Raw genomic sequence first — 22,606 nt, forward strand, 5'->3', positions numbered from 1 at the left:
TTGGTGAAGTAGTGTTTTCTGATTTAGATGGGAGCATTGACCAAAGTGGAAAAATTACAGTCTGCGGAATAAAAGCTTTCCTTGATCCACCATCCCACCTCTCAACCTTCAGGTCTCTTGAGAAACTAGATTAGAGGGAAAGGAGCAGAGTTTGGAGTGAAATGTTTATACAAGAGGAAAGAAGCAAACTTCTGTTGCTCATATTATACAGTCCTGATTCATCCCTAAAGTTCAGTCCATCCTGTCATCCTGTACTGAATGAGGCAGAGATCCTRTGGAAAATGCAGCATATGTTCATATCATTAGAGTGTCATTATACGTGTGTTCTGGCAGAATTTAAGTTACACTTCCTAGCTTTAGTGCTTTACTGTATGATTCTTTCCATTAATTTGTTTCATTGGAAGTAAATCCCTTTGTCAGATGCCAGATAGAAGAATTCTGATACCAGCATTTTCTTGGGAATTGGAAAAAATGAAAAACCTTGATTGAATGGGAAAAAAAATGTTTCAGAAAATAAACCTTCGATGTTTCTGCCTTTCATCCCCTATTGAGAACCAATGTCTGATTTGTTATGAATATGTATATGCATTTAGCATTTGTATATGCATTTAGCATTTGTGGGTTGATTTGCTTCAAATGTATTTAGAATTTTTATGGAAGCATAACTTCAAAAGCAAATCAATTGTGATTCTTTCCCTGTTGGCGCTTGAATGTAAAGGGTAGGGGAGTTTTCAGCGGTGCATGGTATTGGCTGTTGACATTAAGGTGGATGCTGTAGGAACAGCTAGGTACTAAGTATCTTCAGGGATCCCGCACGGTAGGAAACTGCYTCCTCTGCTAGTGTCTGTTAAGAGCTTTGTGTTTAAAAGTAGCTTCTATTTAAACACCAAACCAAAACCATTTCTTAGAAATTYGACTGTGGTCTAGATATAATAGAAGTACTGCAGCTGATATACAGAATAGTACCCAGTCTTATCTATTTCTCTTTCTGTTTATGCTAATAGATTACGTTTCTATGAGCGTTGAGGATGATGTTGAAACAGTGATTATTGACAATTCTGAAGTGGAGGATGGAGAAACCGGGGTGTCCACACAAAGCTGCGTGTCAATGGAAGAAAACTCTGAGGAAAACAGTGATGTCCACCATGTGGCTCAGCTTGCATATGGTAATTAGAGTACRCTTCTTATGATCCAGTAGCTACTGGATGGCAAGGTTTTTTGCTCTATGTTCATACTGCTGTCTTTCATGTTTTCTGCTACTCATATCTCTAAAACATGTTTCAATAAAAAGCCAGACAACAGACAGCCAATTGTTTGGCAGTGAAGTTTAAAATAAGCTGCCACTTAATTGCTTGCTTCAAAGGTCGTCTTACTAATAGTAAACTCACTGAAATATTATGTTTAAATGGAGAATTTCTTATGTTAACTTAAGAATTAATTAGCTAATGATTAGCATGTGATTTGAAAAATAAATTTCATGGAAAAACCTAAACCAAAAGATGAGGCTTTTAGATAAACCATACCATGCAATTCAGTGAAGCACTTGCAATACTGTTGTACAATGGTGGTAGGATGTTTGCTTACATGATAAATTACTAGCCATGAGTAGCCTTTGGTGACTGAATTTTGTCTGAATTGCATTAAGACCTCTGAGAGAGACTTTATTTTTGGATGCTAAAAAAATAGAGTGAATTCAATGCAGTCATATCTGAGCACTTAACTAAGTTCAGCAGCAGCATTACAAAGTTAGCAACGTCTGTAGTGTTAAAATTTATGATGTTTTCAATTAGACGGTTTTATAGAGGYTCCTGTCAATATTTCTCTTCAGCACAGTCAAGTCGCATCTCTGTTCTCTAGTTTCATTAGATGCTCTTGAAAACTTTTTCTGTGTCTTTTACTTGCCAGTAGAGTATAGCATACTTTTTCTGTACACTTTGCTCCCTTTAAGAGCAAAGAAGCCCAGCCAAGAAGCTGTTACTTGCTTAGGTTTCAAGAAATAAATATTTATTTCATCAACAGCAAGAGGTAGTATACTATTTGTGCAGAAATTTTCACAGCCTTTTTTTTTATTCAATTTTTTTATTCAACTCTTAGGTTGATACGTTATAGAGCATTCCCTTTTCTCCTGATTTGGTTCTGTCTGTGCAAGCTTGTTTTGCTTAGGCTTGTATCTTCTTACCTGYAGGTACTGACCTGATAGAGGAAGCTCCGCATCAGTGAGATGCAAGAATCTTTATCCTTATTTCTCCCTCATGCAGCAGGACATCACCATTAGGCTTTTAATTATCCCTTCATGGCCTAAAAACTGAGCACCACTTATGCATTTCTGTTTAAATTCTCTSTCACGTCTGGGTCTCAATCTAAATTACAGCAGTTAWTCAGAAAATTGATTAGCTTATTTAATATGACTCTGCTTTGATCTCAGAAAGTGTCTTGCATGTGAAAGAGTTTGCTCCCTTGGTGCTAATCCTGCTGCCTTGTACCACTTATGCCTTCAATGTGTTTTCTTCCCTGTGTCAGTGTTTGCCCCACAGAAGGTAGCTTAATACTCAGAACAAATAGAAAAAATAGAACAAATACTCAGCATTTTTTTTTCTTATTAATGTTGTGATAAAAAAATGACATTGACTATACTAACTTAGTTACTAAATTAGCAGATTTTTTGTACAGCATCCCTTGACTCTGCTACAGATCTCGTTTGGGCTCTCTTGGCTTGTATCCGAGTCATTGAAATAACTTTCTATTTTGCAAGTGATRTTAGCAAATGCAGTCTTGATTTACCAAAAAATACCTATAGGAATATTTCCCTCAAAGAAAGATCTCTTTATGTTGATGTTAAGCACATTAGCATTTTCTATCTCGTCTCTGGCCCTAACTCTTCTGATATGTAAGTCTGTTGTCTTTGCTTTGAGTGTTACTATCGCTTGACTCCATCCACTGGATTGTTATTCAGGCCATGTAATCATTTTCATTATTTTGCAGAAGTAGTTAGATACCTATGTACTCTTTCTTTCTTATACTGCCCCTTTTACTTGGAGGAACTTAATRCAAGCATCCACCAAGTCACTATATTACTTTAAATTGTGTTTCTAAGTTAAGCCTGAAGAATCCTAGTGGCTTGGGGTTTTTCTTGTGTGTTTTTTGTTTTTCTGTCTGTCCAAGAGGTGGCAGTGGTACCTTCTTCCCTTGGATGTGTTCCCATGGCAAGCTTCATGCAGCAGCCTTAGAGTCCTATGTTTGTACTATACAGGCTGCTTATACCGAGCAATATGCAGACTCTCTTAGGAGAAGAGTACATGCCCTGAAGAATATTGGATGAAGTTAGAATGTAAATGAAGGATAACAGATAAAAAATTAAACAAAAGGGAAAGATCAGTATAGAACTGCACTTACAAGCAGTATTTAGGAAATAATTATGTGCGCCAGGACAACAGTTGCATCAATTGCCCTCTCACATCCTTAGTTTTAGACCTCTTTCTGCCCCTTCAGAATCCATTTGCAATGTACTGGTGGTCTAGCTCTGTAGCTTATCTATTTGTCCATGATAAAATGAAATAGGCATTTTCCTTCAATATGTAGTAATATATATGTGCACGTACATAATATTTTTTTCTTCCAGTTAATTATGGAAAAATCATTTAGTTTGCAGAATCTTTGAAACTAAGCATATTGCTTTGGTATGGGGTGGGGTTTTTTGGGTTTTGGGGTTTTTTTTTGTTTGTTTGTTTTTTTTTTTTTCTTTTTTGGCAAGATGGTAGTATGATAGTTGCTTGGATATGGTGTACCAGTACCAGGTGTGAGTAGCTTGTGTTTGTAAATCTCAGCTCTACACAGTTGGCTCAGCAGAGAAGAGAACAGGACCAGATCACTCAATTGCACAATCATTCAATGACAAAACCATGCAGAGAGGGAGGGACAGCAGAAATCATAAAAGGGGAAGGGACAGGTGAGGACTGAGCAAATTACAGTAGTGGGATCAGTGTTTTGCATTGTGAGCGCGTTGCTAGAATTTCAGTTTGGTTTTGTTGGGATTTTGAATTTTTGAACTTAATATAGTTGAATGTAGAGGTGGGTATGGAAAATGATGTCAAATGAAAATGGAAGCTGGAGAGAATTTGGAAGAAAGAATATTAAATTCAGTCTTCCAATTTCAGATGTAAAGAAATTGCATTAACAAGTATTTAATAATGTTAGTAAACCTCAACTAACCAAGTGATTTAAGATTAAGAAATGTATGACTGCATGCTTTTCTAGTCATGTATTTAATTCGGTGACAGAAAGCTACTGATGTGCTTTGCTTTCTGTCCACTTTTGCAGGAGGTGAAGGTTTCTCAGTAGTATCACAGATGAGCCATTCTGCAAGTATGCAGAGAGGAAATGCTCACAACCCGGAGAAAATGGATTATATGTTTTCACATAATAAAAGAAAACGATTTGCCCCTACTCTAGTGCGACAAAATGTGGTATGTGTAGCCAAACAGTTGTCCTCTGTTTTGAGACCAGAACAATGTTGTTGGAAATGGCATTTCTTCTCTAGCCCATCCTTACTTTATGAAATAGCTGTGAAGAAGTGTGGAGTGGGATATCCATGTAGCATGTAGCACCTGGAAGCATCAGCAAGGGTAAAATCTCATGCTGGGTACTATGCATATGTATAAAAACAGTCCAAACAAGGAAGGGATTGTACTAATATCCTATGTGGATACCGTTATTGAGGAGTACATGTCCTTGTGTAAATTAGTGGCGAATCCTTACGCAACATTAAGTTTCGACAATGCAAGGACAGATTGCATACATTCTGCCAGTTGTACAATTTTTAACCTTTTTTTTTTTTTTTCCTCCTTCTTCTTTAAATTAGGCTGGAATAAGTATGAATTCAAGACCAAATTACAAAATTCATCATATATGCTGGGGAGGAAATGCTCCCATCAATTTAAAAAAAAAAAAGGTAAAAATTGTCCAGATGGTGGCACTGTTGGTTCCTATCCAGAAGCAGTTTTCATGCAGTAAAAATATATTTTGTTTAGATGGTGAATAGGTGTTTTTACAGTATCTGTGTGCAGAATTATACCCATTGAAATAAACGTGTATTGTTTGAATAGATTTATTTAAATCAGAGTAAAAATCTTCACAGAAACACAGAAATATAAGCTGATTAAATAGTTCCTAACCTGACAAAGTTCTGACCTCTCAATATAACAAAATAAATCTATTGTTAATTTATAAAATACTATGTATATTTACATAAAACAAAAATAAAGTACTCTTAAACCAAAAATGAAGTTAGTATTCATGTGACCTAACTATACTCATAATAAATGAGATGTTTGGGTTAATTTTCATTTCCCTGACCCTGTTTTTAGCCAATGGAGGGAATAGAGATGCATCTGGAAGTCTCGATTGTATTCTTAACCAGTTCTCTGTGGAGTTTTGTGCTTTGAATTTTTTCGTTATTCACACATAATTTCTTAATGTTATTTCTCAGATGAGAACAGAAGAATATGAAGATAGTGACAGTGTCGTTTATGAGTATGAACCAGACTATGAATGTGTAAGTTTTGGGGATTTTTAATGTTGTTATAGTTTGTTTGTTTGTTTTTTGACTGACTTTGCAAATGTGCTTTAGGCATGCATGTTTTGGGATACAATAAAATAATATGTGGGGCTTGAAGTTGGGATTCTTGGATTAATATGATATCTTAAAGCTGTGTAAAAATTAAAACTTTCACTCTTTATTATTTTTAATGAAAAAGGGGAGTATTGTATCTGAAGCTTCCTACACAGGAGACCTGCAGAAAACTCTTATGGAGGTCCTCAGCTATTGCCAGGTATCTTTCCCTCCACCCTGAAATTTCCTTGAAATGTTTTGTTTAGTTAAATTTTAGGAGGAGTTTTAATCTGTAGTTGCCTTTTCAAATGTTCTGTTCTAATAACAAAATGCTAAGTCTAGTGACTTCAGAAGGGCTTTATGGTAATGTGAGAGATTTGATTGTTGAATGCACCACCTACCTTTTGGAAGCACTTGAGACTTGCTTTTAGAATAAGGCCAAAGTCCTGGATATGTTGATTTTGGTGAATTCTTTGCTTATGACTCCTAAAGTGATAATTATGAAGACTGAAAATCACTGTTCTGTTGGAAAACTTAAAAGTATCTTGTATTTATGTAGGTGAATACTTGCAGTATTAGAGTTGCCAAATTCTGAAGTGCAATCTAAATGTCTTTTGCTCTAGACAGGATAACTTTTGAGTGTCTTGTCGCTAGCTATTAATATCTCCTAAGTCTCATTAAGGATATATCCAGCAGTGTGTGGAAGGAAATGGAATAAGACACATCCTTGTCACTTGTCTGGGAATGTACTTACTGTAGCAAGCAGTGTTAGAGAGAATCCCTGTTTCTTCTCCTTATTCCTATTAGTATCCCCTTCCTCCGAGTAAATCTGTCCCCAAACTTGCAGATATGTACTAGGGTTTCCCAGAGTGACTCATTATTGTCTTGGTCACCCGCACATATTTAAGGCCTTGAACGACTTGAGATACCAGTAAGTTTCCAGAAGATGTATAGATTCTTTGTCTAGGGATAATAAATCTTAAAGGTAGCTATGATCTTCAAGCCTAGCAATTACCTGGCTGAAACTGAAAATAATTTCAGATTCTTTATCTATTACTGAATCCTTCCTGCAATTTTTGTGGTTTTAATAGACATATGCATTTTTAAGACTTTCTCTGTGGTTATGTAGAAGATCTGTCACACAAATAATTGCTTTGCCTAACTGTAGACGCACATTTCCTTTTTATAGCTCTTTCAGTTATAATGGCCTTACCAGCTGTTAGTGCAAAAAAGTATGACATGTGTCTGATACATATTTTTCAAGTTGGATTTTGATGTTGGATTAATATTCTTTATCTTCTCTATTCAGTCATGGCATAGCTAAATTGCTATGTAAGTATTAGTTTGAGTTGTTAAATCCTGGAAATACAGAAAGGAAACTTTTCCTGAGTCATGGAGGGGTGTGTGTTAGTAACTGGTGGGCTTTGAATGCTTTGATTTATTGTCCTTTATATCTGAGAATTTGGTCCTTCAAGACAATATTTTTAAAAGATTTGTACCTGATTGGATAGATAAAACAGCAAGAATTTTTAACCTCTGAGAGAACTTAAAGAGCTTGAGGATGGATCACTGACAATTAGATGCTCTCAGTCAAATATGTAGTTTTTCAGTTTTTGTCATTGTTTATTCTGYGATTATTAAAAAGTTGGGTATAGTTGATATCAGTGCTGCTTACCCTGAGATGTAGGACTGAGATAATTTCTTTACACATCAGTTACCTCCTTCCATTTTACTTTAGAACAGATATTTTTCTAAATGCATTTTCCACTGGTGATGTAGAAATCAATATTTCACTGACTGCCTGTAAGCCTTTTAACCATGCTTAGAAAGTTATGGTGACTTAAAGTAATGTATCATAATACCCAACTTACTTGGATTGTCAGTAATAACTTTTCAATGTAAAATGAAATGTATCAAATATTAGAGGTAATAAAACGTAGTGGAAACAGGAAGAACAGCCTGCAAGTGCCAGCTATGTTAAAGTAACAGGAGTAAGTAAGCATATAATGTTTATTTATTTATTTTATATGATATTTATTCTTGTTATTTGCATATTTTAAGTTTTTAATATGCTTAGAGAATCTTACCCAGTTTTAGGGAAGATGTTTCGTCTTAATCAAACTTTAGATTGGTTTCTTGCGAGAAAGGATATTATGTTCAACTTTGTGTATTGTATATGTGTTTTTTATCAGGCCATGTATGATGCCATTCAGAAACTGGATAAAAAATTTGACCTCCTTCATCGGAAGGTCTCAGAAATGCAGCATACTCGTGTGAAACCACTGTTGCTCAAACCTGTGAGTATTATAGACTAAGTAATTCTTTTTCCTTTAATTCTATTTTTTGTTCTGTTGCTCAAAAAAAATTCTCTTCCTTACACTGAGATTAAGATTGGTAGCAAACTTGTAGGTTTGTAATCCATTTGAATTAGATTATTGTAGATTTCTTATTGTACTTGGGCTTCAGTCTCGTGTGTCCTTATTGACTCGTAGAATGGCCAGTGGCCCACATCAAATTTAAGTATCGTAGTAGATGCTGTGAAACTCTTAGCTGTAGTGACAGAAGAGAGGTACCTGCTGTATGTCTCAGGCTGGGTGTGTTGGCGTAGTGTGGCAAGCTTCAAAGGGGTATTACTGCTTTGGTAGGTATAGTGTTACTGTCTCATTGATCACTTCTGCAGTCAGAGGAGAGTTTCAGTCAACTACTTGTTTTTTATATCCCAGCACTTGGGTGTCACAGAATCACAGAATGGTTGAGGTTGGAAGGGACCTCTAGTGATCATCTAGTCCAAMCCCCTGCTYCAGTAGAGACACCCAGAGCACGGGGCACAGGGCGGCATCCAGGTGGATTTGGAAGATCTCCAGAGAAGGAGACTCCACAGCCTCCCTGGGCAGCCTGTGCCAGGGCTCTGGCACCCTCACAGGAAAGAAGTTCCTCCTCACATGGAGATGGAACTGCCTGTGTCATATCTGTTATGGTAGAATTGTTTTTTTTTGTTATGTTTTGTTTTCTAGTAAAATGCTGGGTGTTTTTTGTTGTTAGCTTCTAAGAAGGCATGATGCTGAGTACACCCAATGCATTTTGTTGTTGTTGTTGTTGTATGTTTAATCTACTGTTAACTGAAGACACAGAATGTTAGTCCTTGTAACTAACGCTCTTAAAGAAAAATGTAACGGATAATTTTTGAGAAGGTTATGAAATCCATAATGACCTTTGTCAACCACACTGAAAAGCTTTTCATGTGGCAGACATGTCTACATCTACTGACACTCAGAATTGCCAGTGAGAATATGTGATTTGGGGGGGAAAATGGTGACATTTGCATGCACATCCTTTATTAACGAGATATTATATTTTCTTTGGGAATTGTTTCTTCTGTTGTCCTGACAACTCCAAATTTGTACTGTCAGTTTACCCCAAAATAGCTGTCTTGGGAGAGCCTGCCAGCCCTACTCAGTCTCCATGGTCTCTGCTTTTTTAGTATCTCATCTGATCATATGTGATGGGCAGTTGTGCTAACTTTCAGATTGAAAGTTACATGAACCCTGCTGGAAAAATGGACAAAGCTTCAGGTCCATGAACCTTTCTTCTGGTCACAGATTTTTAAAGGCTTTAAGGGTGGAATGTAATCAGACCACTGTAAAAACTGTGTATATGTTTAGTAACTCTTCCTCAGCAACTTATTTTACATTTTGAGATACATTTATTGCTTAATAGAAGCACTCCAAATTATGAAAATTACAGCCCATCTCTGTGTGGTGGTGTTTTGGGTTTTTTTTTGGTTTTGTTTTGTTTTGCCTTTGGAATTTTCATAGGCAAGATCTGAATGGCTTACACTTTCAGGTAGCAAGTAATGAGGAGGCAACCTGGAGACAAAAAAAAAGAATGTCTTGATAATTTTCATTTGAAAAGAAGTTAATATTGCAGTGGAGGATATCCGCTTAGAAATCAGCAAGCTATGTAAATTGTTAATAAATCCTATTTTTTTTTTTTTAATTAAACTAAAACCTTCACCAAACCAGTCTTCCTTGTTATATATTTCACTGGCTTTTTAGAAGGCAATTGTGCTAGTGCATTGGGGAAAAAATGAGAAACCTACAAACTGAACAGTATASTGCTCATGTCTAAAAGAAATTAAAAGAAGAGAGAAAAAGGAATAGCGCTGCCTTCTTGAAAGTGGCGCCTTAAATGAGGAGTGCTGCCAATGGTGAAAAATAACCTTTCTGGTTTGCTGGAGGGGAAAAAAAAAAGACCAGTATTTGACCTTTTAATTGTTTTCTGAATCATGTTTATAGAGACCAGTTGGCTTTGCATACAGAAGTTCCAGTCACTTGCCCCAGGGAAAAATTGGAGTACCAAAGTCAATGGACAGGGAATCAAGCCTTCATCTCTCTTCCCCGGGCCAGGGAAGACATAGCCCCGTCATAAGGGTTGCTCTGCAGAAGGGCCACGTTCAGGTCAACTCCATAAAACGTGTTCAACAGACTCTTCAACTGGAATCGCATCAGTCTGTGCTGAGGCAGAGCCCGCCGCTGCCCACGATAGTTTCTGCTCATTCACTGCATTCGCCGTACACAGCAACTGATGGTGTCCCTGACCTTTCTGCACTATCAAATCTTGCAACCACCGTTGCGGAAAGCACAGTCAACGTTTCATCTTCACCAGGGGCATCGTCAGTGATGGCACCATCTTCTGAGACCAGCTTGGAAAATAACGCTGTGCAGGTCAACTACAGAAACGCATCCGGGAATGTTAGTAAAGAGCTGCCATCTTCTTCTGTCTCGATCAATCCTAGCTTTGGTGAGTTCTTTGTGATAGTGATCAGAAGAGTACGTTAAAATTGAAAATGCTGTTTATAAATTTTAAAAAAGCCGAAATAGATGCATTTCTCATTATTTAACAAAAGAGAAGAAGCAGAACTAGCTGCCTTTTATTTCATGAATTTCAAATATTATTCCATTCCATTTCAAATATTATTCCATTATACAGTATTGTTATAGGAATGTTTAATATGCCAGAAATCAATTTGAAGTACAGTGTATATGTACTGTGTAGAATAACATAAGGGCTTTGGTTCACACTATACGCTGCATTCTTTCTCAGTGCTCTTGATAGAAACTATTTTGACCTGTATATATGTTTTTAATAATATATACACATACTACATCTGTTTCTTAAAAAGACAAATAAGGTTCCTAGTAAAGCTCAGTGAGACATATGACTTGTATTATTGTTCTGCATTTTAAGAAAACCATCGACTTGTGTAAAGAAAGTACCTATTTTCTTCCTACAGAGCACTCATCTATGAGTTTTTGTTCATCCTCAATTCCTATAGTGTTTGATTTATTTTGAAATACGTAACTCCACAGAAAATGAAGAATTCCATAGGTCACTGTATTATAACAAGCACATGTAAAAATAGAAGCCTGTTTTGCAGTATCGTTTTAGTTAGTTTTGTTGGTACTTAACATAAGCAGAAGAGCTGTTTCCCTTGGCATTCCAGTTTAAAGCTACTTCTGTGCCTTCTGTGTAAGGATTAATATATAGCATAACGAGTTGCAGTGCAGAGCACTTGCTCGTGTGTAGCTGGATGCATCTTAGGAGAAGCAGTTTGAAAGAATACTCCCTTTTAACAATTCAGTGACTTTTTTTTCTTTCTTTAATTGTTTCGTTTTATAAAAGAGTATGTTGGTGACCCACTGAGAAATGTCAAAGTTCTGGGAAACTATTTGATGAAAGCTCGGCAAAAGACGAAGCCGAAGTACGCAGCGCGCTACTTGGTCCGTGTTTTGTTCCCCAAGGAAACGTTGTTGTGTAGCATTATGGGAGTGAGTGCACGAGGGCGCAGAACACTGGATCCTAACAAAATTGCAGCAATAAGAGGTTCGTTGCTTTTCAAAATTGACATTTTCACTTTTTTCCTCAATAGTTACTGTAGTTGTAGACTTACAAGGTGTCCTAGTCTCTCTGGTAATGTTAAGAACTAACATTAAGAATGTTTAGCACTTGCTAAACTGCTAAATGTGACAGTCAATGTGCTCCACGCTGCTGGGTGCTTACATTTTGAGAGAAAAACCTGCCTTGTTTTGAGTTCTTCAGTATGGATGAAACACTTCTAATTTCTTCTAGTTTCATCTACTACTTATTTGTCAGCCATGCTATTTTTTTCTGAAATTTTCAATACAGCTTGTTTGTAGGTGATCATAGTTTTCTTTCTTTCGTATGACTATGGTGCACCTGGAACAAAAGTTCCGTATTCCAGAAACTCACTCTTCTTGCTTGTTTGAGAAATGAAGATGGGTGCAGCTTACTTTCAAATGTTGTCAAGACATTTACCCAGATCCCAAGGCACATATCTGTGAGACTATATTTATATCCTCCTTCCTGTTTAAAGAGTGGGGGAGGTAGCTTTAAACCACCTGAATTATTTGCAGCAGCAGCGTAACTTAGTCGTCCTTTAAAAAAAAAAAAATTATACTATTATTGAGGATGTATTAATATATGTATTATATTATTCAAGAAATGTTGAATAATAAAAATACTATTCACAACACATCAAAAATATCATCAGCCATCTTAACTTTGTAGTGCTGCTCAGCTTCAAAGCTAATTTTTCCATTGCATCTTAAAAGCTAGAAATCTAAAGCTCCTAATGCAGGCATTTATTAGCATGCTCTTTCTAAATTAGAAAGCTCTTAAATGTTAATTTCTTGCCAGCAAGTTTAAAAGTCTTTGTATGTTTTCTCTGCAGAGTTTCTTGCAGCTAACTTTCCAAACTATGATTTGAGTGAATATGGGAAAGACTGGAAAACCTGTATCACAAACGTGAATGCTATGATTCGCTGTTTGCGCTCTGAAACAAAAATAAGCCCAGTAAGTTATCTCAAGGTGATCAGTTATTAAATACTGTTTGTTCTTCTTTCTCTAGTTAATTATTTAAACTCCTCACAACATGAGTTTTCTCATTGGAGACGGCCTCCTTGGGTTCTCTCTTTGCATAGCTTAGCCTGGGTCTGCTGATTTCAGCACCACTGCCATAGTAGTACCATATTGGCAGCGTATCCCCTTCTCTGCCTCTTCATGCTCTCCTGCTTAGCAYTCAGTTATTGAGCCTGGTGAAGACATAAGATACTAGAAGGAAAATACTGTAAATGTTGCCCACGAGTAGCAGTAGTGTTGATTGCAAGGTTAAATGTGTAACTGCTAGTACTGTTGTCAGACGCTGCATATCTAGTTGTGCATTTCCAGGTTTTATATTCAGAGAAACATCGCTGCCAAAACACCTGTAATTCCAGTTACATCTGCCTCTAAAATGTTGTTCTAAAAAAATTTCTGCACATGTGGTAACTTCATTTATGTTTCAGGAGACACCTGAAGGGAAAGAAAAATTGGCTGAGACTCCAGATACGTCCTTTTGCATGGATTTAAATTGTAGCGAGGATAGTGAAGGCAATACTCAAAACTCTCAGAAACCAGCCACCACTGACAGACTACAGAATTCAGGATGGGATAAACTGCCAGAAACTCTCGGCACATCTTCAGTCAAGAAGCTCCAGTCTTTGGAACCTATGGGTAAACTGAGAAATTGTCATTATGTGTATAATATTTTAAATGGGTGTGAGAAGCAGTATAGGAGAAATTATATAACAAAAGGGATTAGCTGAGTTATGTGACTCTTTTTGTCCTCTTATTGCAACCATGCTCTTTCTACTCAGTGTGTTTTCTTGGGAACAAACAGAAATATTTCCTGTCTTAACAAAACACATGTTTTCATATACACACGTCTCAATATGTATCCTTTAAAACACTGGAAAGTTTAGTTGTATGCTCACACTCTTTCACTGTTTTGGTTATTTTGCAGTTGTCCCATTTTCTTGCTTGACACATATTTTACTGTAATGGAATGAGCTGGCTCAAAGTATCTGTTGGTATCCAAGTGGTGTTGGAACTTTCTTTCTATAAAACCRACAGTTTATGGCAATACCTAATCGTAAAGCCACCTTAACATTTTTATTGCAACAACAAAAAATTAAAGGCCAATATACAAATGCATCAGTGGAAAATCTCACATGCTGCATATGCTGGTGGTGGAGATCTTCAGGGAAATGACCTGAGCCTAACTGACCACAGAAATAATTCAAATAAAATCATTTTGGGGCTCTAGCAGTTTTACTATTGCATCCCAGAGTTGTTAGGACTACAGTGACTCCATAGACTTCCTGATTTACTATTCTTTTATCTTTTTTTTTTTTTTTTGTGTCGGTAATGCCTACAGTGAAGTCAGGTTGAAGTAATTAAAAATATTCATTTTCTTTTCAGAATGTTTGCAAGATCTAAGTACTATTGTAGTAGTGGAGCTTTATTTATTTATGTGGAATAATGTTTTATTTTAATATGCAAGAAAACAGTACAGAAAGCCATCATTAATAATGCAGGTAGCATTACTAGCTTTGTTGGAAGTGGCTCAGAAGTTCTGTTCTGCTGTTGTAGAACAGGCATTTTTTTTTTTCTGTTTTCCTCTGCTATTCTGGCAGGTATCTGCAGTTTGATAGTTGATTATAGGGACCGGGGCCGTTCTAAGAGCAGCAGGTTGAGTCCATCTACCTGTGTACATAGCTTTTTATGCATTTTTAATCCATCAGGTTTTTTAAGGTAGCAAAGAGTGCATTTTTTTTTCTCCTCTCACTAGACTTCCCAAATCAGATATCACCAAAACTTCTTCCTTCTGCTTCCTCCTCCTTCAGCTGCTTTGCAGGAGTGGGCTCATTAGTGAGGTGTGACAATTCCAGAGCAATTGCAGGGTAGTAGCAGCTGTATTTTAAGCTTGAGATTTTTTTTCGGGATGCAAAGTGTGATCCATATATACACAACTATTTCTTCTGGTCTTTCTAAGCTAGTAGTTGCAAGAAGGAAAAACACAAAAATGTCCTAGTTTTACAGTAAAAGTATGATCTGTAACATAAATAAAATGCTTTTTCTTCCCAACATCCTTTCTAGAACTTCTTGGGAGTCCGTGGCGCAACGTTCAGCTGCCTTTCTCGGTCATTTACGTAGCGAAGGGGAAGTCTCGTCCGGAGCTCTCAGCTCGCTACCTAATTCGTCATCTCTTCACTGAAGATGTGCTGGTGAAAAGCAATGTGTACGGTAATCTTGAACGTGGCATGAGTCCCTTGGACTGCAACAGAATTAATGCTCTCAGAGGTATGTTGGAAAAGCTCTGCTTAACAGAGAGAGTTGGGAAATTAACAGGAGTGATTAATTCTATAGCTTGTATCTTGTGGCTTTGGGGGGAAAAGGTCTTCAGATTTTTGGCTGCTGTTTGCTATGTGCCTATCTTAGAGCTGAACATATTTGACAAGATTTAGTCAAACAACATGGGCATATTTTGGTCTTTTCTTTGGTTGTCTGTTTCTCGGTCTTCCTTGCATCATAATTATTTTCTTGATTCTGAAAAAAAAAAATTACTGGGGGGGTAAGCTTTGTGGGGTAGGCTTGCTCCAAGGTTGCAGGCAGTGGGACACTGGAGTGTCTTTTACGTTCTCCCAGCACTGTTGGTTTGATGTAAGGTTTTTCCTTCTTTCTTTTTGATCTTGGTGTGAGATAAAAGCTCCGTGGGGGTTARTAAGGTTGTATATCTCCCAGAGGATCTTACAGTCTCTTCAGATAGAGATTCCTTCACACTTTGCAAAATGCATCTTCTAACAGGTCTTGAAACTGCTTCTGCTTTGTGTCCAAGGTATGTGGAGGTTGGTTAAAATCTGAGTTTTATAGTTAAAGGTCTCTGAGCTCTGCTAGGCTTATAGCTCCTCAGGTGTGTGGCAGTTTTGCCTCTGAGGTTACATCTGTGGTGCTAGATGAACTCGCCCCCAGCCCCAGTTCAGTTATCCTTTTTACTCGCATTACTTGCGTTTTCCTTGGCATGGATCTGTTCCACGCCTGTACTCTGGGATAGTGCCTGGGCATGGATCGAGGGTTATTGCGTGCCAGAGACGCCAGAGACCATTCCCTGTAGACGGTATAACCAAGAAGGTGCCAAGGTGAGCTTCCCTCAGACTTCCTGACCCACAAGGGCTAGCACCTTTTCGTTTAATCTCCACGTGCTCACGTACTACTATTTTTGTGACATTTGGGCTGAAGAAGCACACAAATGGTGGTGTAGAACTGCAGGAACACCAAGTGGAGCACCGAGCGGGTGCTAGGAGGCCGTGTGGGTGCAGCCGGACAGTGGCACTTGGCCCAGGAGGACTGTCCTCCTCTGACCCTGTTTTCCTCAGCCCTGTAGCATRGTCAGATTGGATGGCAGCATCTCCTCCATTAGCACCATCCTGCAGAGCAGGAGGGGGCTTTGCACGGGCCTGCAGGAGTCTTAATTATTAACTGACTTCTGGAAAAGAAAAGGCTTCATTAAAAAGCTGTTTTGTGAGTCGTGTGCTAAGGCTTTGCAGGAATCCCTAGCTTGTGCTCTAACTCTGAGGGCCAACGTCGGTTATTTTTTGTCTGAACTTGCTCTCAAGAATGGAGGGAACATTACATATTTCATTTTTAATCCTTAGACCTTTTGTCATTTTTAAATATTCCAAAACAAATAAGAGAAGGGGAAAAAATCTGCCCTCTAGCTTTGAATTTTTAAGCCTAATAATGTGGCCAGCTGTTCTCTTTTGGTAACACGCACTTACATTGGTCTAGTTATATCCACAAATATATAAGGAAAATGTAACGTGTGTCCATAATTGATAACTTGCTCTTATATGTTTGTTTATTGTTAGACTTTCTTCAGGAGAACTACCCCTCCTTTGATCTGAAGGAAACAGGCTACGATTGGAAGGCCTGCGTGGCTGCCATAAACAGCACGATCCGCAGCCTGCGGCACGACCTCAAAAAGGCTGCAATTGGCATGCGCAAGCGGCTCCTGGCCATGCCCCCCTCGAGCAAAAGGAGCCCTCCGCAGAGCCCCACGTCAGCGAAGCCCTGTGAAGGTGACACTATCAATCTCGCAGACTGAAGCCCTCTAACAGCTGKCTCAAACCTTAGTTTAGTGGGTTTTTATAAAACCCATATAGATGCCTATTACATTGAGCTGTCAGCATCACTGAATAGTATGTTYATAAGACCAAAGTTGTCAGGAGAGCTAGAAACCCTGTGTACTTGTCTAAGTAGGACTTGTGCTTCCCGGAGAGCTGACATCTGCTGTTCCCTTTGGCATTTATGATGTGCTSCCCTCTGAAAGCACCTTCCCTTTCAGTGAGTCATGAAGCATAATCTGATTACAAAAGACTTGGCTGCACGTCACATCAGCAAAAGCAGATAGGAAGGGGAGAGAAGGGATGGTGCTCCTTGGGGAAAGATGGTAGCTAGTTAAGAGCATGTTGTTACGTGTGGGGAAGGAAATTTGATAAAACAGTTGGGTATTGKAACTCAGAATATCTAGAAAGGAAAATACAGTTACTGCATCTAGCTAATTTGTCATACATAGCTCTCACTTCTTTCCCTTCTCTAGTAGTCTCTGTTATAGGATAAGGAAAGAGGCAGGCAACAATGTATGTASAGTTGTTGGTAAATAATGTTTTCTTCCCTCTGACTTGGATCTGGTTGCAAGCTCACAGAAGCCCACGGAACAAATATCCCAACATTTAGTTTGTTTCTTGACGTAAATTCAAGGAAAATACATCTTCAGGGGCACGGTCTGCTTTCCAGTGGCACACGTCTGTCTCCTACCTGATTTCCACAAAGCGCAAATCTGATCCAATTTTACCTAGAGGATTTGGATCTTCATACAGATTTTATCAGCGAGTAATTTCCACCAGTTTCAAGTCATTGRTCCCGCGGTTAAGGTGCAGAGGTGCTTGCTCTGCTGCTTGTTACRCGCTCAGGGATGACCAGCATCAGCGGTGCCGCTGTGCTGCTGGCGGTGAGCATCTAGCTCGCCTTGACAGCGTTTGGTGTGCAGGATTGCAGGTGCTGGCCTGCAAGGCCAGGCATATTACCCAGTTGCCTTGTTAGGGTGCTTTTTTTAAAGACTTGTCATCCTGTCCTTGTTTATATAAGCTCTGAGATGTGCAGTGATTACCCTTGTCTTCCCTTTCTTATGCCCACCCAACACTAAGATTTGTCAATGGGCTGAAGTACGGAAAAGAAGAATCTCGTTTTGGAACTTACTGGGATGTTAAAATAATAAAAATACATAAATAGAAATCAATACCTATGTATACACATTTTTGACATCCCGCTCAATATTGTTAATAAACTGAAAATCAACAACAGCAGTTTTACAGAAGCGAAGGGGTTTTTTTGTTCCCCAGAAGAAAACATATTCTGTACATGCCTTCCTGCTGTTTGTTTCTTCCAGCATCAGTCACATAGCCAGTGTGTAAGAAGTGATAGGAGTAAGTGGTATGTGAACTTGCCATTTGTATCATCTCTGAGCTTAGTCTCAGATGTTCAGTTTTTCACAGGAAAAAAATAGCTTTTCAGAARACTGATGTAACAAGGAACAAATTTCACCTCTGAAAACTGATGTAACTGTGGCTTCCAAAACTATGCCTGTGTGCATAGCAGAATCTAACTAGATCTGTCCCCCATGGCAAAAGTTTCATGGTCTTGTTTGTTTTTATTAGCAATAGGGTGAAATAGGAATGAAATTACTTGGTTTTATTTAACTTCTATCCATAACAAATGGGCGATGTTTATTATATGCATTAAAGGATCACAATACAGGGTGTTTCTTCGTGGTTTTGTTTCGGTTTTTATTGCAAGTTAGGATATGCAATGTCCTTATCCAATAAAATTTTGTTTCCCTCGCCAGCTCCTCCKTGCCATGCAGGTATCTTCTCTAGACTAAGAAATAGATTTGAATTAATTAATTCTCAGAGAAATGTACTGCTGTTGGTCAGTAAYGTAAGAGGAAACAAGTTTCATGTTTACTACCAACAAATTCTGCTGTTACTGTTCTATACAGTCTTTCTTGTAAATGCCAATAGTTTTATATTGTGTGTGGATATTACTAGTTTCAAACCTCAGAAGAAACCAAAAAATGCTTATATTTTTTCAGTAGTTATATGATTTTTTTCCACTGTCATTCATAGATTTTAATGGTAGAATGATATATTTATTGAATAACTTGTCTGGCACTGAAATCTGTTMATGTGGTGCATACCTCTAGCTTCCATATTGAAAAGAGAGCTTGAAAAGAATTGGATAAATGTAGAAATAGTTTTCTTGTTTCTGTTAGAAATGTATCAACTTTTGCTAACTTTTATAAAATAAAATTACAATATTTTGCTCTTAGAAAAAATATTTTACCAATAAAAGTAGCATATAGCTCCTTAACTAACTATCYGCGTTTTAAGTATTCTTGCATTTTAAGTATTTCTTCTGCCGCGGGCTTATGGGTCAGGTACATTTTCATCTGAAGAGATGCTTTTGGTCTCCTTGCAAGAATCAGATGTTTGGGGAAAACTTCCAGCTAAGCTGAGATGACTTCAAACCTGAAACTGCCCCAACTCATGTAGCAGACCTGAGCAAACTCTTCGGAATGAACTTGGGTTTACCTAAAATCAGCTACAGCTTTGTACAAGTTATTTGAAATAGAGAATTGCACAAAAGAGTAGGATTATTTTTTTTTCTCCTTCAAGGTGGTGCATTTTCAGGAGGTGAGGCTAAATTTGCACAGTTGAATAACAGCTTCTGTATTACTCTTTATTTAAGGAAWAAAATGAGACAACGAAGCAATCTGTTCAGTTGAAACATCACAAATTCACCTTTATTCGTCCTCGAGGCCTATATAATCTGACCCAAACACACAACACCAGCCCTTCCTCTGGGTCTGTGCCACTTTATTCGTATTTTGGGGGAGTTAGGATGCTAGGAGTAGGTGCTGGGTGACGAATGGGCTCTGGCAGCAGCTCTCCGGGCTGCGCGTGCTCCTGGAGCCTGCTCTGCAGCAGGTCTCTCAGCCTGGGCGCCCGAGAGGAGGGGGGTGCCTGAGTGCACGAACAGAGTAATCGTTCCGCGTGCTCCATGAAGCTGGCAGCTCCTTCAGGGGGTTTCTGAGGGAGATGGGAGGTAAGTCCACRTGAACTTCCCTTCAGGTTTTCCTCAGCCATGTCGCTGTTGTCGTGTAGCCGATTTCTGGGTGGTTGTAGATATGGCCTGCTGTGTACTCCTGTGTCCAAGGAATGCAGACAGTTGAATTCCTTCCCTTCGTGTGAGGGAAGAGCGGGAGTGGAGCTGCTCCGTGAGGCAGCACAGGCAGCTCTGGGCCCCCTCCATGGGCACTGTCCCCATGTCTGTGCCCCGCTGTGGGGCACCACCCCCAGGTCTGAGCAGTGCTGCGGGGGATCAGGGCCTCGTCTCACTGTTCCAGATGTGCGAGGAGCTCCACTCAGCAGCAGGGGACAGAGCTGCAACATTCCCAAGGGTCCTGTAGGAGCTGAGGCCACAGAGAGACCTGCAGACAGGGCTGYGACACCAGACAGGGTGTCTTGGGGTGGTTCTGGGGCCTGCAGGGGACGGCGCTGGCTGCGACCCCCTAGGAAGCAGCCCAGGCCCTGACAGTGCCGGGGATGCCCTCCAGGAAGCTCCTGGGCTCGGCAGGAAGCTCACTGGGAAGCTCCAGGGGTGCCCAGGCTCCTCGGGCGGTTGGGGGCTCCAAGTGCCTTCAGGGCTCCCAACATAAAATGTAGTTTCTGCAGGTTTCACATTTTGAAGTTATGCAGTTTATAGATATGCTCAGCTTCAATAATCCTAACTTTGGGGTTTTTAAAAAAAAAAAAATTCAATATCGAATATATCAAATATATTTTGGATTGTTTGATGGGAGCACTTACAGGATTTTAGAAAATGATGTAGAATGGCTTATCTTTGTAGTTCTTTATTCCTAACTTGTTTCTATATATATTGCAATGTGATTTTTATATATATAATGCGTGTGTGTGTGTGTATATATTTTTTTCCCCTGCTTATTTTGTTGAACACAAGGGGTATAATGAGGTCTATGCATAAAGTCAGGTGGGAACTTCTGCCTCTGAACACCATCTGAACACTATACTTTTTAAGTTAAATACATAATAAATCCATAGTTAATTGTTTCTTTTACTGAACGGGGGGTGTGAGTAGCTTCTACTGCTTCTTGGAATTCACTTCCACACTGGAAACAGACGAGAGGATTTTGAATCCCGAACGGATTGAAGGACGATAGCACCACCTACTGAGAGCCAGAAGTCTCTGAGAAGTCTCTGAGAACACCTCCCTGTTTTAAAACACTCCCAAAGAAAGAGTGAATTCTGCGAATTTGATTTTAGTGCTTTCACAGAAGTTGAAGTTTACTTTTAGCTGAGCTTGACAACTTCTAGTCTTTTAAAAATGGTGTAATTTGATTAGGATTTCTTGTAAGGTAAGACACTTTCAGTTAAAAGATTTGCAGATTCTGTTTAACACGCAGAGCAAGTGCACACATGCCTGATTAGGAGCAATWAAAAAGTAGGGTGTGTGATGGAACACTGGGATTTTTTTTTAATCTTTTCAGATTTAGCAGATTCTTTAGTATTAGCTTGTTGAGGCTGCTGTCTCCTCTGGGAGCCCTTTTGAGGAAGAGAGTCACGATCATCAAGAGGCCATCAAGTGCCTAACATCATGTCAGGGAATTTTTAAGGCTGTACGAAGGATCAAGCTCATGCAGAGGACATCTCTGCCTGTGGTGTCAGATTTAGGAAGCCAGAAAAAAAAAAAAAAAAAAAAAGAGTGCTGTAGGCTGGGAGATATTAAAAATATTGTTGAGTGCTTAGTTTGAGATTCAAAAGGTAGCAGTTATGTGAGCCAGTCCAAATGGAGGCCATTTTCAAAGGTAGCTACATCCTAAACTATTTTAGTAGGTGAAATTTTTTGAAAGAGACCGAGTTCTAGTCTTGGGAAGACTTCAGAATGAGGTGGCAGTGCAAGTGCATTGAGTAAGTGCCAAAAAGAGGGAAAAGGAAGGGGCCAAACCAGATGTGAAGTTCTACAAAATCCAGTGTTTGGGAAGTAGAAACTGCTAACCAATGATGGTAAACTACTGACAAACAGTAATGCGTATGTCCTCTATTAAATGCCCTAAATTGCTTTATTTAGGTGTTATTCAGACTAAGACAGCAAAGGGGGTCTAATTACTTGCTGACAAACGCCTGTCAGTGTGTGGCGAAGGCRGCTTTACTGCCAGCTATATCCAAAACAGAGGAGGTGAAGCCCAAGTTCCAGCAAACAGACCTTGTCTAGACTAGATTTTCCTCAGGCCCGTTAGTTCTTGCACGTTGAGGTCACAGCTTTCAAATTGAATTGGGAGAAATCCCGAGTGTCTTGGCCTTGGATCAGGAGGCTGTTTGAGGGTTGGTGAACAGATTGGAGTAACTTCACGTGGACCGGCGTCCTTCCAGCCAGCTGAGCCTCCTGCCTGCTTGCCTGGGTGAAACCCTTGCCTCCTAAAAGGAATTTTACTCTCAGCCATATTTACTTCCTTTTCTCAGTTCTTGTTTTGCCTCAGTGGAATGAGCCATAACAGCAGGTTGGAAAAAAAGGCAAGCCTATCTCCTTAAGCCTCAGTTTGCTTCCGGAGGTCTGCACCACTACTGGAAAACATTAGGGGTCTGCAAGTTGAAGGTAGAAGAAGACACGCCTAGACCAGTGTCTCAGAACTGTGAAGAGATTTGCCTGGTGTTCCCGTTAGAAAAAGCGTTAGCAACAAAGACAAGATGATCTAGGGCTGGATTGGGGAGCAGTCTTGGTATCGCATCCTGCCGTGGCTCCTAAGRCCCAGAGCACTAGTCTTCGCTCAGGTTTGACAGCAAATGTGCTTGGTTATCTCATCCATAAAATCATCTCTGTCCCTTTAAGCAATTACATAGGAAATTTTGGAAGGAAAGGGAACTGGAGAAGTTATTTATGTTGACACAGAAACCTAAATTTGTATCTTAAGTTCCTGGCAGTTATGTAATGCTAGGCTTGGCTTAGTGACCGTAGCAAAGGAGG

General features: G+C 39.1%; 1 protein-coding gene across 2 annotated transcripts in view; it reads left to right on the top strand.

Moving 5' to 3' along the window:
• Positions 1-18,511, top strand: part of BEND2 (BEN domain containing 2) — a 23,637-nt gene extending 5,126 nt beyond the window's left edge. The window contains exons 2-12 of one of the 2 annotated variants that reach the window (XM_026052140.1): positions 1,005-1,166; positions 4,318-4,463; positions 5,486-5,551; positions 5,754-5,828; positions 7,801-7,905; positions 9,904-10,408; positions 11,291-11,491; positions 12,360-12,481; positions 12,973-13,180; positions 14,606-14,809; positions 16,375-18,511. In XM_026052140.1, the coding sequence (XP_025907925.1) occupies positions 1,005-1,166; positions 4,318-4,463; positions 5,486-5,551; positions 5,754-5,828; positions 7,801-7,905; positions 9,904-10,408; positions 11,291-11,491; positions 12,360-12,481; positions 12,973-13,180; positions 14,606-14,809; positions 16,375-16,610 (2,030 nt within the window). In that variant the 3' untranslated portion in view covers positions 16,611-18,511. Of the gene's footprint in view, positions 1-1,004; positions 1,167-4,317; positions 4,464-5,485; positions 5,552-5,753; positions 5,829-7,800; positions 7,906-9,903; positions 10,409-11,290; positions 11,492-12,359; positions 12,482-12,972; positions 13,181-14,605; positions 14,810-16,374 lie in introns of those variants that run through there. The other variant, XM_026052146.1, reaches the window with a different exon arrangement.
• Positions 18,512-22,606: the final 4,095 nt, after the last annotated feature.

Source organism: Nothoprocta perdicaria, unplaced genomic scaffold, assembly GCF_003342845.1.
Source record: "Nothoprocta perdicaria isolate Ctin4 unplaced genomic scaffold, notPer1 scaffold_112, whole genome shotgun sequence".
NCBI classification, from domain to species: domain Eukaryota; kingdom Metazoa; phylum Chordata; class Aves; order Tinamiformes; family Tinamidae; genus Nothoprocta; species Nothoprocta perdicaria.